At 40.8% G+C, this 14,314-nt stretch overlaps 1 protein-coding gene across 1 annotated transcript in view; it reads left to right on the forward strand.

Moving 5' to 3' along the window:
• The window catches only part of csmd2 (CUB and Sushi multiple domains 2), a 245,362-nt gene that overhangs the window by 216,871 nt on the left and 14,177 nt on the right, over nt 1-14,314 (forward strand). The window contains exons 55-64 of the mRNA XM_017307349.1: nt 76-264; nt 466-639; nt 2,270-2,452; nt 5,934-6,110; nt 9,268-9,447; nt 9,597-9,770; nt 9,987-10,160; nt 11,605-11,678; nt 12,288-12,399; nt 12,587-12,766. Of these exons, the coding sequence (XP_017162838.1) occupies nt 76-264; nt 466-639; nt 2,270-2,452; nt 5,934-6,110; nt 9,268-9,447; nt 9,597-9,770; nt 9,987-10,160; nt 11,605-11,678; nt 12,288-12,399; nt 12,587-12,766 (1,617 nt within the window). The remainder of the gene's footprint in view (nt 1-75; nt 265-465; nt 640-2,269; nt 2,453-5,933; nt 6,111-9,267; nt 9,448-9,596; nt 9,771-9,986; nt 10,161-11,604; nt 11,679-12,287; nt 12,400-12,586; nt 12,767-14,314) is intronic.

Consider the following 14,314-nt stretch of genomic DNA (forward strand, 5'->3'; position numbering starts at 1 on the left):
TAAACAAAGTCTTGATCCTAAGAATTTTAATTTTTATCTCTGTCTCCGTTTCCTCTGCCCCATTAATGCTGGCAGTTGTAAACTGCACAGAACCCGGCCATGTAGAGTACAGCATTAGGCAGGTATTATCCAGCGGGCCGCATCGGTACAGCTTCCAGACCGCGGTGACGTACCGCTGTAACCCTGGCTATTATCTGCTGGGAACCAGCTCCATCTCCTGCCAAGGGGACGGCACCTGGGACCGCTCCTTACCCAAATGCCTGTGTGAGTAACAGAAACGGTTGGGTTTTTTTTAAGTACTTTGTAAAATGTGGTACAATAGAAAAATATGTATATTTATACTAGAGATGCACAGATTTGCTGTTTTTCAATGTATTAACTGTAGTTAACAGGGTTTAAAATTTGTGTTTTTAGCAGCAATTTATTTAACACTTGCTTGCTTCCTTCTCTACTTTGATTGGGCAGTGGTTCTCTGCGACCGTCCCAGCATGCCTCCCTACGCGCAGATCTCAGGTGACCGTCGAACAGTGGGCTCGGTCATCCGCTACAGCTGCATGGGCCAGCGTAGCATCGTCGGAAACACCACGAGGATGTGTCAGCTGGACGGGCAGTGGAGCGGCTCGCCACCCCACTGCTCTGGTATGGGAAACCAGTCACCAGTCAATTTGTGTCTGTGTTCAATCAAATGTCATTTTACGAAGGACTAAAACTTAACATTCAAAATCTTCTCAAATAAGAGTCTGGAACAAGCTGAACTATTACCGTGTCACGACTGAGCCATCATCCTCTGTCAATTCTTGATTTAACGCTTTATTAATTCAGTTGGGATATCAGCTCCGTTTATATAGACGCCCTCACAGAGCATGACCAACCAATGAAGACTTTGAGTGGCATCTGGTGGTAGGATATTTACGAAATAGTTGGACCAAAGATGGAATTACCCGTCTGCTTCGCAGGCCTCAAGGGCAAGCTGAGTCCCCTCTATAAACTCATTTTAATTTGCTCTCATTAGACTGAGGAACATCAATGCCGGGTTATGAAGCTGTATAAAAACACAGGCCCCCATACTCCTATACCCCAACAACAATTACTTCAGGGCTCCAGTGAGTCACACGTTAAAACGGCCCACACATCCCCCATATGTAAATGCACAGTCACACAGATGGGACAGAAAAGTGAACAAACACAGACGGTGTCAAAGAGCTATAAAGTCGTTCGCTTTGGCACACAAGCTGTGTGACAATAAAGTAGCACTCTGAGAGTTCAATGTCATTATGTGTGATGTTCTCTGATGTTCTCTCAATGGACATGTATTATGTTCATATTTATTTGCATGGCCATCTTTACTACTGTCCCATGTGAAAGCATTCATGCATTTTGAACTTTTTCACATTTTGGTATGTTGCCCCCTCAAATTTGTAAAACATTTATTTTATTGAAGTTTTAAGGGAGTTACTAAACACGAAGTAGTGGATAATTATGACACTGAAGAAAATCGATATGTGGGTTTCAAAAATTTCTAAATAATATTAAGTCTGAAAAGTGTTGCATGTACTTGAATTCACCAAGCAACATTGCACAAAACTTTCTTTTGCTGAACCTCACATCTGATGGAATTTTGATGTAGGAGGTTTCCAAATCAATCATCTTTTTTTATATTTTAAGTTGATGGATTTAACACTATGTGAGATGCTTATAGTGCATCCCGAAAGTATTTACACCTCTTACCTTTATCCAGATTTTATGTTACATACATACTCCGCATTGTATTAAATTAATCTATTTCCATCAAATTCTATACAAAGTTTGAGATTTTTGTGAATTTTGTAAAAAATAGAAAACACAAAAAAATCACTTTCTGGCATGCATCTGTCTATATATAAGGTGGCACAGTTGACAGTGCAGCTCCCAGCAGAAATACTAAGCATGAAATCAAAGGAATTGTCTGCAGACCTCAGAGAGAATTGTCTTGTGGAACTAATCAAGGGAATTGCGTAGAAAAATGAAAGTGCTGTGAATGTGTTCTGGGTGCACTGTAAAGTTTGGAATCTTGTATAATCAAACCCTGAGTTATAGAATAAATAAACTTAAATAGCAAAGTAAAAATTCTTTAGGATGTAGAAAGCCGTCATTGTCTCATTGGATCTTTATGGTAGTTCTGTCATTGTCCTTATTGCACAATTATGTACCAGTCAGCAGAATTAATTTCTGATGCATGCTCATTAACAAATGTCATATGTATGTGTTTTTTTTTGCTTTGTCCTTGCAGGGGAATCAAATGGTCTGTGTGGAGATCCAGGCGTACCTGTTCACGGCATTCGTCTTGGAGATGAATTTACTGTGAGCAGTGTTGTACGTTTCAGCTGCGAACCGGGTTACATCCTAAAGGGATCACCAGAGAGAACATGTTTTTCCAACGGAACTTGGATGGGAACACAACCGGAGTGTCATGGTAAGCCATTTGTATTGTATTTGTCAAGGTTTTTCCACTTTGTAGTTACTTGAAATTCCGGTTCTTTGCTATGGCCACGAGCTTTGATCATGAGGTGATATTCTGGAAACATCCACAGGAAAACACATTTGAATACCCAAAATCTTACAGAAGCATTAAATATTCTCTACTTTGAGAACCAACCAATAATTTAATGGTGCAAATTAAATTGTTGCCCTTGTTTCTGTCAGAGGAACAAGGGCATCAACGATGATTAATGATTTTGGGGTAAACCAGCATTTTAACGTTGCTTTAAAAATGCTGGCAAATTATGTGAGGATGTGTAAAAACGCGTTTGTTTTGTTTAGGAAAAATTTTACATGCACATTTGTCTCTCTTTTGCATTTTCTTAGTCACTGTTATATATTCTTTTTCTTAAAAAGTTATTTCATCACTTTGAATTTTTCAAATCTATATAACTCAAAAATTGAGTCTGAGTGGACCATGTTTCGTACCTCCATTGCCGAGGTGGCTTATCAGAGCTGAGGCCGCAAGGTTGTTGGTGCCTGTCGCGGCGGCAACCCTCGAACCYGTTGGTRGACACCTTCGGTGAGGGATGCTGTCAAGCTGAAGAAGGAGTCCAATCGGGCCTTTTTGGCCTGTGGTACTCCAGATGCAGCTGATGGGTACCGGCGGGCGAAGCGGCTCGGGTGGTCGCTGAGGCAAAAACTCGGGTGTGGGAGGAGTTTGGAGAGGCGATGGAGAAAGACTTCTGTACGGCTTCAAGGTGATTCTGGTCCACCATCCGGCGTCTCAGGAGGGGGAAGCAGTGCAGCACCAACACTGTTTATAGTGGSGATGGTGTGCTGCTGACCTCAACTCGGGACGTTGTGGGCCGGTGGGCRGAATACTTCGAAGACCTCCTCAATCCCACCAACATGCCTTCTGTTGAGGAAGCTGAGYCTGGGGACTCTVGGTTGGGCTCTCCAATCTCTGGGGACGAGGTCGCCGAGGTGGTCAAAAAGCTCCTCAGTGGCAGGGCCCCGGGGGTGGATGAGATCCGCCCGGAGTTTCTTAAGGCTCTGGATGTTGTAGGGTTGTGTTGGCTCACGCGACTCTGCAATATCGCATGGACATTGGGGGCAGTTTCCCTGGATTGGCAGACTGGGGTGGTGGTCCCCCTGTTCAAAAAGGGGGACCGGAGGGTGTGCTCCAATTACAGAGGGGTCACACTCTTAAGCCTCCCTGGTAAGGTCTATTCAGGGGTCCTGGAGAGGAGGGCATGTCGGATAGTCGAACCTCGGATTCAGGAAGAGCAGTGTGGTTTTCGTCCTATTCGTGGAACACTGGACCAGCTCTACACCCTCAACAGGGTCCTGGAGGGTGCATGGGAGTTCGCCCAACCAGTCTACATGTGTTTTGTGGACTTGGAGAAGGCGTTCGACCGTGTCCCCAGGGGGGCCTTGTGAGGGGTTCTCCGGGAGTATGGCCCTTTGATACGGGCTGTCAGGTCCCTGTATGACCAGTGTCAGAGTCTGGTCCGCATTGCTGGCAGTAAGTCGAGCTTGTTTCCGGTGAGAGTTGGACTCCGCCAAGGCTGCCCTTTGTCACAGATTCTGTTCATTACTTTCATGGACAGAATTTCTAGGCGCAGCTGAGGTGTTGAGGGGATCCGTTTTGGTGGCCTTAGGATCACATCTCTGCTTTTTGCAGATGATGTGGTCCTGTTGGCTTCATCAGACCATGATCTGCAGCTCTCACTGGAGCAGTTCGCGGCCGAGCGTGAAGCGGCCGGGATGAGGCTCAGTGCCTCCAAATCCGAGGCCATGGTCTTGAGCCGGAAAAGGGTAGAGTGYCTTCTCCGGGTCAGGGGGGTCGTCCTGCCTCAGGTGGAGGAGTTTAAGTATCTGGGGATTTTGTTCATGAATGAGGGAAAAAGGGAGCGGGAGATCGACAGGCGGATTGGGGCAGCGTCTGCCGTGAAGCGGGCGCTGTACCGGTCCGTTGTGGTGAAGAGAGAGCTGAGTCTAAAAACGAAGCTCTTGATTTACCGGTCGATCTACGTTCCCACCCTCATCTATGGTCTTGAGCTTTGGGTCATGACCGAAAGAAAGAGATCACGGATACAAGCTACCGAAATGGGTTTTTTCCGCAGGGTGGCTGGGCTCTCCCTTAGAGATAGGGTGAGAAGCTCGGTCATCCGGGAGGGACTCAGARWAGAGCYGCTGCTCCTCCACGTCGAGAGGAGCCAGTTGAGGTGGCTCTGGCATCTGGTCAGGATGCCTCCTGGACGCCTCCCTGGTGAGGTGTTTCGGGCACGTCCCACCGGGAGGAGGCCTCGGGGAAGAACCAGGACACGCTGGAGGGACTATGTCTTTCGGCTGGCCTGTGAACGCCTTGGGGTTTCCCCGGAGGAGCTGGAAGAAATGGCTGGGGAGAGGGAAGTCTGGGCCTCCCTTCTGAAGCTGCTGCCCCGCGACCCGACCCCGGATAAGCGGCAGAAAATGGATGGATGGATAGATAACTCAAAAATGATTGAGTTTTCCTCAATTACCCATGTTAAATTTTTACATGTCCAAGTGATGCCATGTTTAGTTTAAGGGAACATCTAAAATTAAAGTTCCATGGTTATTTCTGTGCATATGTGTGTGAACAATTTAAAGGAAATTCAGTGGATAAACAAACTGAAAACAAGCTTTTCTTTACAAATTAATGAACTACACTGCAGTTAATACCTTGCGATATCAAAAAGTTTATTGCGCAGCTTTGCATTATTTTTTATGAAGACACAAGAAAAATATTTGTCTGATATGGGGCCTTCCCGCAATCATCTGCTGTTTTATGGACCGTGTCTGGTGAAGCTCTCGACAACTCTGTACTGCTTCACCCACACCTCTACCCCCATCTTGGAGCACAACTGCCCCTTGCTTCTCTCTGTGTGTTATGCTCAATAGCCTAGGTTGCCCACCTGTTCTCAGTTGGCAGGAACTTCAAGGGCCAGGCTACATCTGGTCATTATGGGAGGGCGATGCCCCTGGGATTCTGATGGCCTGGGGCAAACTGGAGACTGTAATGAACACAACTATCGCTGGCGGCTGGACAGACACCAAGGGATTTTCTGTGTAAAAGAACGTGTCCATCAAAGCAGAGTTACTTACAAAGGAGGATGCACAAAAATGTGATTGTGACAGGAGTGGACAGATTGAAAACGAACAAGAAAAAAAAAAAAAAACGGATCAGGAAGGTTTTCAGACTAAATTTGGAGCTAATTGAGAATAAATGGCATCGAGAAACATCTTTGTTGATTAATAAAGACATTATATATAACAAATTCAGTCAACTTTTGTCACAATTATGTGAATGGCTTTAAGCCTTTATATTGATAAGAAAAAAGTCAGTTTTTTTTAAATGTTAGCATCAGTACCTTTAGCATTTACCTTACAAAATTTGTTCTTTCATCTTAGTTGATCTTGTCTTCTGCTCTTCTTTTTTTTCTCAACAGTAATTTCCTGTGGAAACCCAGGAACTCCACGAAATGCCCAGATCCTTGTTCACGATGGACTCACTTTTTCCAGATCCATCACTTACAGCTGCAGGGAAGGATACTACTCTACTGGACTGCTTACCCGACACTGCACTGTGAATGGGACCTGGACGGGCAACCTGCCAGAGTGCTCAGGTAATTAACAGCCCAAAGATGCACAATCACAGTGACTCCGTCTTTGTGCTTATCCATACAGATTGAAAGAATTATGCCCTGTTTTGCATAATAATTTTGCTGCTTTGGTCTCTGTTCAAATGCATGAATATTGCATTTGAACAGAACAGAGAACAGATCTCTGCATTTGAACAGAGATCTGTTCAAATGCTAACTTATCAAGTAAGCAGCGTATCTAAACTAGCACCAGAGTCAATCAGTTGGAAAAGCCGCTCTCACAAAAACGGTTTCTATCATTAACATTTCTGTCATCAGCATTTCAACCACAGAAAAATCCCTCCTGTGGAGAAAATCTTGTTAAAAGTAGTGTTTTGAATTGTTTTTAGATGTTACAGCGTTGAAAAACATGCCTAGATAATTGACCCACCCAACCAAGGAAGTCGTTTGTAGATTTGTATTATTTTATATTGTAGGCAACTTTTTAAGAGACACGTTTCACTAAATATGTGAAAGCATAAACGCACAGGCATCTCTTTTGTTTTAATGCATTGAAAATTTCCAAATCCTTTGTGTTAGAATATGTATGTTAATAATCTTAAGTGACAGTAGGTTTTAAAACTATTCATAACCCTAAAACCTTGTTGTGAAATCACAACCACAAACCTTCGAGTATTTTAATGGATATTTTGTGCAAGGCCAACACATAATAAGAATTAATAGAAGTGAAAGAAAAAAATTCATGCTTTTCATTTTTAAAGAAAATCTGAAAAGTGTTGCATCATGTCAATACTTTGCAGAACTATTTTGTGCACTGTAATCATGATTTCAAGACTTTGAGATGTGTCTCTATCAGCTTTGCACATTTTGGAGATTTCTTTGTCAAATAGCTCAAACATAAGACTGGATTAAAAATTCCAGTGAACACCAATATTCAAGAATTGCTGCATTTAGATTTCAGCGTATTCTATGATTGGACCACTCTTCTACATGGAACAGGATCCAACATATGTTCTTTCAGGGTTCCCTTGTATTTACCCCCTCTCTTTCTTCCAATCAACTATGACAAGTTTCCCTGACTGCCTCACATGTTTATGTCCTTCTTGCCTGGCCGGCCACTTTAGGTGGAAGGCCTCGTCTTGGTAGGTTTGCAGTTCTGCCAGGCCTTTTTTCCGTTTTTCAAAAGATGGATTGGGCAGCTCTCTGAGACGTGCAAAGCTTGAGAAATTGTGAATTTAGCCACTCATGGTTTTTTTTTTTTTTTTTTTTAACATTTCCTCTGACTTTTCTGGTGTGTTCCTTGGTATTTATAACGGCTATTATTCCTTAAAATTGTCTAGGGAACCTTGGAGGTATTCATAGAACACCAGTATTTATAGTGATATTGAATTATACACAGATTAACTTTGATTTCTAATTATATGACTTCTAAAGGTAATTGGTTACACTTTATTTGATTATTGGGTGTGAGCCTAAAGGTTGCTGAATACCAATTTGAGACATATTTTCCAGACTTGTATATGTAAAAAAAAATGAATAACACACTGAATCTGCAATTCAGTGTGCATAAAAGAAATTACAGTTATAGGAAAAGGGAGCATTTGTTTTCAGTGCATAAAAAAAAACACATAGAAAAGAAGATGATGGTTATGGAAATTTCTGGCATAGTTGACAGTTTTAAGAATATGTGATTCTCTGACAGGAAACGCATCATGATCGTTTCGAAAGGCGTGACGTGACAGTTCATTATCAATACATCTCCGAAAAGGCACAGAACTGCTGTACAGAACCAAGAACCCCTAGTAAATAGAGGTCAACCAATCTTCTCAGTGGAGAGGATTAAGCCTTAAGCAGAACCACAGTGGATTTCAAAGCTCGGAGTTTCATGATTGTGCAGTTACTTGTTAAACACTGTGACAAAATATTTTTCTGCGATTAAATGATCTCTGTGGATCCGAAAGCAGTTTCTAAAGCAAGGCGCCCGTGAAGTGGTGAGGGATCTACGCTCTCCTCTGTTTTGACGATGCCGACGTAATACAACTTAATTTTGCAGTTATTGGACTTGCCACCATAACCGGAGCGTATTGTAAAGCCAGGACAAAGCATGTCTGTGCAGTCTTTTGCACTATATTGTTACTGCGTAGACAACCTTAGAAAGGCTTTGTGCTTGTTCTAAAAGCATCCTAACAGCCTGATAGACAATAAGTGCTTTCTGGTTCAAGGGAAAGCGCAACACTTCAAAGACGCTTAGTTTCCTTGTCCTACTTACTAGTTGTTCTTGAACATGTGGGATGTACACATTCACAATTCGCTGTTGTCCCAAGGCATCCGTCTGCTAGATGTCAAGTCCCCTGTGTTTTTTTTTTCTTTTTCTTTGTATACATTTACCAATAAAGCTGAGTTGCACTACATTTCTCTAACACAGTGGAATCCTCACTGGTGTTACTTTTTGACTCAGTTTTTCCTGCAGCGTGATGGAACACAGTCAAGAAAAGCTGTGTTTTTTGCTGCAGCTCCATGGAGCAAATGTAAAGTTACATGTTTATAAGATTTAGTAGAACGTGCTGCTTTTGATGTATAGTATGAATAATACCTGAAGAACAGGCATTTCCTAAAATACAATGCTAACTGTTAATTAAGACAAGCAGACATTGTTCTGTGTTAGCTTCTTTAGTTGAACTTCTTGGGGAAATTTTATTAAGTAATTATCTAACTTTGCAACTCCATTATTGCATAATTATTAATACCGGTATTTAACATAAGTAATTTCCTGATAAGATAAGCACGGACATATTTGTGTCTCAGAATCATCCTCTGTAGATAACAGAAACTCTGAAAATAAACTCCTCCAACCAGATTTTTTTTAGCAATTTTTATTTATTTAAAAGAAATGCATACTTCAAACTATTCTGCCTTCCTTCCATCCTTGCATCTACTTTTTCTATCTACAAATCTTTTCCCTCCCTACAGTTTGTCCTTCCTTCAGCCCTGCCTTGTTTCTGCAAGTTTCCTATTTGACGAGTGAACAGTAAAAAAAATTACCTGCTGTCAGCTAAGCAACAGAATATGTGATCAGCATAATGTGTCGTAGATGCAGTGAGAATGGAAGATGCAGAAAAAGACGCGTTATATTTTGCTTTAAGTTTTTACCTGTTTGTTTTCTATTGTTTTGTCGCTGCAGTAATCAACTGTGGCGATCCCGGAGTGCCAGCCAATGGAGTTAGATTTGGGAATGATTTCACCTACAACCGAACCGTCGCTTTCCAGTGTTCTCCTGGATACACCATGGATGCTGACAGAGCCTCTTCTCTCATCTGCACCAAGGATCGGACCTGGAATGGCACCAAGCCACTCTGTAAAGGTAGATTAGTGTTGGATGACATGGATAAAATGGGCTGGTTTCTTTCTTGTTTCCATTCTGTTTAGGTTTTCCTGTTTTTCACTGCTTTACCCTACTAGATAGACTACATTCGAAAAATATATACGTTTTTAAAACTCTTCTTCTTGCAGCAATTGTTTGTGGTCCACCACCGCTCATCCCAAATGGACAGGTTGTGGGTTCAGACCTAACCTGGGGCTCCAGCATAAGTTACTCCTGCAACCAAGGCTATCAGCTGTCCCTGCCCACTGTGTTAACATGCCAGGGCAACGGCAACTGGAGCGGCGAGAAACCACAGTGTTTCCGTAAGTGGCACCCCACTGAAATACTTTACATATTATGATTAGCTTCCGAGATTGTCACCCTCATGTATGCATGTTCATATCCTGCAGGATGTGTCTTACCCTCTTAAGAATCTTAATTAAAACCCAACATGTGTTGCAGGTCACCTAATGTTATGTCTCTCTCTCGCTCTCTCTCTCTCACTCTCCCTTCCATCTCCCCCCATTGCTTTGTTACAGCTGTATTCTGTGGAGACCCAGGAATGCCAGATCAAGGCAGAAGGGAGGACCGCGGTTTCACCTATCTTTCATCTGTCTCGTTCTCTTGCAATCCTCCCCTCATCTTGGTTGGCTCGGCCAGGAGGTACTGCCAGTATGATGGCACTTGGAGCGGCACACAACCCTCCTGCATAGGTAAACTATTAGTTTATTCATGCATTTATGGAAAGAATCGTCATCATTTTCAAATTTGATTGAATGATATCCACAACACTCGCATTCTTTTATGACGTGCATCATTTGGACCCACAACACAGTTATAACTTCTGAACAGTTAGTTTAGCACCTTCAAATTTTTTCATGCAATTGTATTTATATCTGTATATAAAAAATCTGCTTCTTGGTCCCTCAAAAGTTTTTTTTCAAAATCTCCATCCCAGGGTGAAAATTTTACCCAAATCAACTAGTAGTTAAAGATCTTGGGTACTATGTATTTTTGTAGCAATAACTATGTTTTTTTGTTTTTGTTTTTTGTTCTTCTACATCTTTCCTACTTGTTTTGCCAGAAAAAGCGGTGTGGCCTATTCAAACTCTTTTTCTAAACCGGAGTGAGCTACAGCGGCATAGACGAATTAAACAAGCCAGGAATGCTCAAAAACCCCAAAATATAACAGCTATGCATTATCTTCTGAAAGGAGACAAGTTCTTTTTACAGCTCTCTACTTGAAACTTCAGGGAGGTATTTTATCTCTATTCTCCCACTCAAAATCGATCAGCTTAAAAAAACAACTGCTGTAAACCGCTGGCACTAGCAAGTATTGGATGGAATTGAATGCCATTGCTTTTACCTGCACATATATGGAGTGGTTGAAAAATGGATCTGAAATACGACTTAACATGGTGTTATTAGAGCTGTACCATAAAGGTGTTTGCAATTATGATGCCATAAAACATGTTTAAGCACCTTTTAACAGGTACAAATAATGCTTACTGCATATAAAAAACACTTAAAAAGCACTACCAAAATGGTAACAATCAAGTTGAAGATGGAATTCAAAGAACTTTCCCTCCTTTAATCATGCAGTAGTGCTTAGCCCAACAGTTTGGATATTATAATATAAGTTACCTAAATTTTACAGCCACCATTAAATTTGTTGCGCAACAGTTTTAATGTGACATATTTTGAAAACTCAGCAGGAAAAAAATAACTTCCTGCAAAGCTTCTAGATTATAACTCCATCAAGTCAAATTACATTATGTCTTTTTACCTTAGCTTATCTTGAGTTTATGTTTTGCTTCCAAAAATAATGTATCAAATAGTAAAGTATTCAGATTTTTTCTCGACTGCTTAAAATTTTTTTTTAAATAAAATAGGAATCCTTTCTACATAATAGGCCTGAGAATTTAAATATCAAAATAAATTGATGGGGTTTACTATACACCCTTCACATTTTATATTATCACATAAGAAAAAATTTAAAAACAGAAGAAAAAAAAAGTACCGACCACTGGGGTTGAACTCAAGCCCCCCATGACCTTGCATCCATAAGCGTGCATAGTCGATAGACAGATGAATGGCTATCAAGTGGGTGAACTCACTATAGTTTGTTTGTTTTTGTTTTTGTTTTGTTTTTTTCAGATCCAAGTCACACAACCTGTGGTGACCCTGGCATTCCACTCTTTGGAAATCAGAACAACAGCCAAGGCTACCAGGTGTGAAAATGTTGTCACACAGGAAATTGAGTTTATATATTGAACAAAAAAATCCAATTAAATTTTAAAAGGTCATTTTTTTCCCCCTCCTTTTGTACTACAGTCTATGCTTCCCCTTTATTTTGTAACGTAAGCTGTTTTTGTCAGCTTGGACTGCGAGGGTGAAGAGTCAATGATTAATACAGTATTGATGGTATAAGAAAACACATTGTCCCTCCAGGCCTACCGTAGACGCCATCAGGAACCCGGAATATTTTTGCAGAAGGGGCTTTCTGATCGTTTAGAAACATTGAAGAAACTGTTAAAGGGATACCAATTTTAATCTGCCAAGATGTAAAATGGTCATCAGCAAAACTCTTTACAAGACAGTCTGGTGTCGCAACCAGACTTTAGTGGGTTTTTAATAATTTACATAGTGAGATTTCAGATTTGTCCATAGAAATATTCTAAAAAGTCCACTGTGTGCTTTTGCATTCAGTCTTCTTTACTGTGAAATCACAAAATAAAATCCGGTTCAACCGATTGCAAAAAAAGTATGCAAATTTTCCCACTTGTTCTAACAGCACACCCATTTCATATAGTCCTTTTTTCCTATGTTTTCTGCTACAGATTGGCAGCACTGTGTTCTTTAACTGCAGAAAGGGCTACTTACTGCAGGGCTCTATTTCACGCACATGTCTGCCCAACCTGACCTGGAGTGGATTTCAACCGGAGTGCATCTGTAAGCACGCAACCTCTTGCTCTGAAAACGAAATGCAAAACACGTCTAGCAATATTTAACCGTGAATTAATATGCCCTCCATTCAAGCATTACTCACAACCTACTGCCTACATGTCGCATTTGTGCTATTTTTAGTGCTTTCTTTTTTGTTCCCTTTGAAATTGGATTCCTCTCTCTCCCTCTCCAGCCCACCACTGCAGCCAGCCAGAGCTACCTGCTCAGTCTGATGTTCGAGCCATTGAACTTCCATCTCTTGGCTACACACTGATCTATACATGTCAGCCTGGCTTCTACTTGGCTGGGGGTTCAGAACACAGAACCTGCAGGTCCGACGGTAGCTGGTCGGGGAAACCACCACTGTGTGCAGGTACGGACATGGTTGTGTTACATCTGTAAAACAGTGTGGAGACGTACTTGATTAAATAATTGAAAACATGGGTGCAATTTTCACTATTTACTCCAAGGCGGCAATAAAGTGCTGGTGTATAAGCTGTTTACTGAGAGAAGAAGAGGCGTTTGTAGCTGTGGAGGAAAACAACAGGTGTCTGCTCCCTGTATTTTGTTTTAAAAGCAACTGTCATTGTTTTCCTCCTGCTTGTGATCTGAACTGTTCTTGTCTTTTATTGGCTGTGTTTGGTGCCACCATCTGACTGGGAGTATTATAGTTCCTACCGGCACATATTGCCAGTGAACCTTAAAATGCCCTGTAAGATATTAGTTGATAGGGTTCACTCCCGGGACAAAATTTACACAAGCTTGCCGCGTTTTTAAACTTTTTCTAAAGCATTTTTCCCCACAACTGTGCATTCTGCATTAAGGTAAAGCTGGTAAATTTTGCTGACAAAGTATCAAAATCGTTGCAGTGATTTAAACATGTTTTATTTTTATTTCTCTAAAAATGGACAGTCTTTATCAAAAATTTCTTAACATCAACATGATTCATTTTTAAGTTGTTGTATAATCCATCATTTGTCTGTTTATAATAGTTTATTCTTTTTTCTTTTCTTTTCCTGATTGAACTATACTGAACAATATATTTAGCATACCGTTAGCCCTCTGCAAATAGTCAACTTGTATCCCAACTATTCGCTGCCATGCATTCCTCTGCACCAAATAGGCGGATCAAAATCTTTGCATTTTTCAAAAAGTTAGTCAAAAAGCGCATTCTTCATCAAAGCTAATCTTTCACAGTATCCTAATTAAAGTGGTGCCACTCTGAACCAGCATTTCACAGCATCCTTCTGCCTCTGATGTCCATGTGGCCTAATGGGTTCTGACTAATGCAAGGTTGTGGCTCTGTGTACTAATATGTTTGAAATGAGCGCACTGACAAGTGTTAATATTTTCTATAAACTTGGAACCTCATAAATCGGTGTAGCTTCTGAAGTAAATGCAATATATATATATATATATATATATATTTTTTTTTTATTTATTTTTTTTTTCACAGTCGGCCTTAAAGAAATGAGAGGAGCAAACTCATGCCAACAAATCTGACAGACTATATTGCAAATGTGGTGCAGTGATTGAAAGATTTAATTTATTGATGCAGAAAATCCTTTAACAGCTCTTTTTGAGACTATCTCATAAAAAAAGGAACTGGCACGCTTTAATGAGTTTAATGAATTTAAACATTTATAAGCAGTGACCCATAAACATGAATTGATAGCTTGAAGCTGTGTGAGCAGGATTTATAACTAGTGTTTTTATGGAGAGTGAACTTGCACAAAATTGATTGTATATGATATAGAAACAATCCTGCTAAAATGAATAAAATGACCAAATATCTACATTTGTAATACATATTTGACTGATGGCTTGTTTTTAGTTTCTTGTATACTTGGAAGATTCACAGAGTTTGTTTTTACACACACACACACACACACACACACACACACACACACACACACACACA

The sequence above is a fragment of the Poecilia reticulata genome, linkage group LG11 (assembly GCF_000633615.1).
Source record: "Poecilia reticulata strain Guanapo linkage group LG11, Guppy_female_1.0+MT, whole genome shotgun sequence".
Taxonomy (NCBI): domain Eukaryota; kingdom Metazoa; phylum Chordata; class Actinopteri; order Cyprinodontiformes; family Poeciliidae; genus Poecilia; species Poecilia reticulata.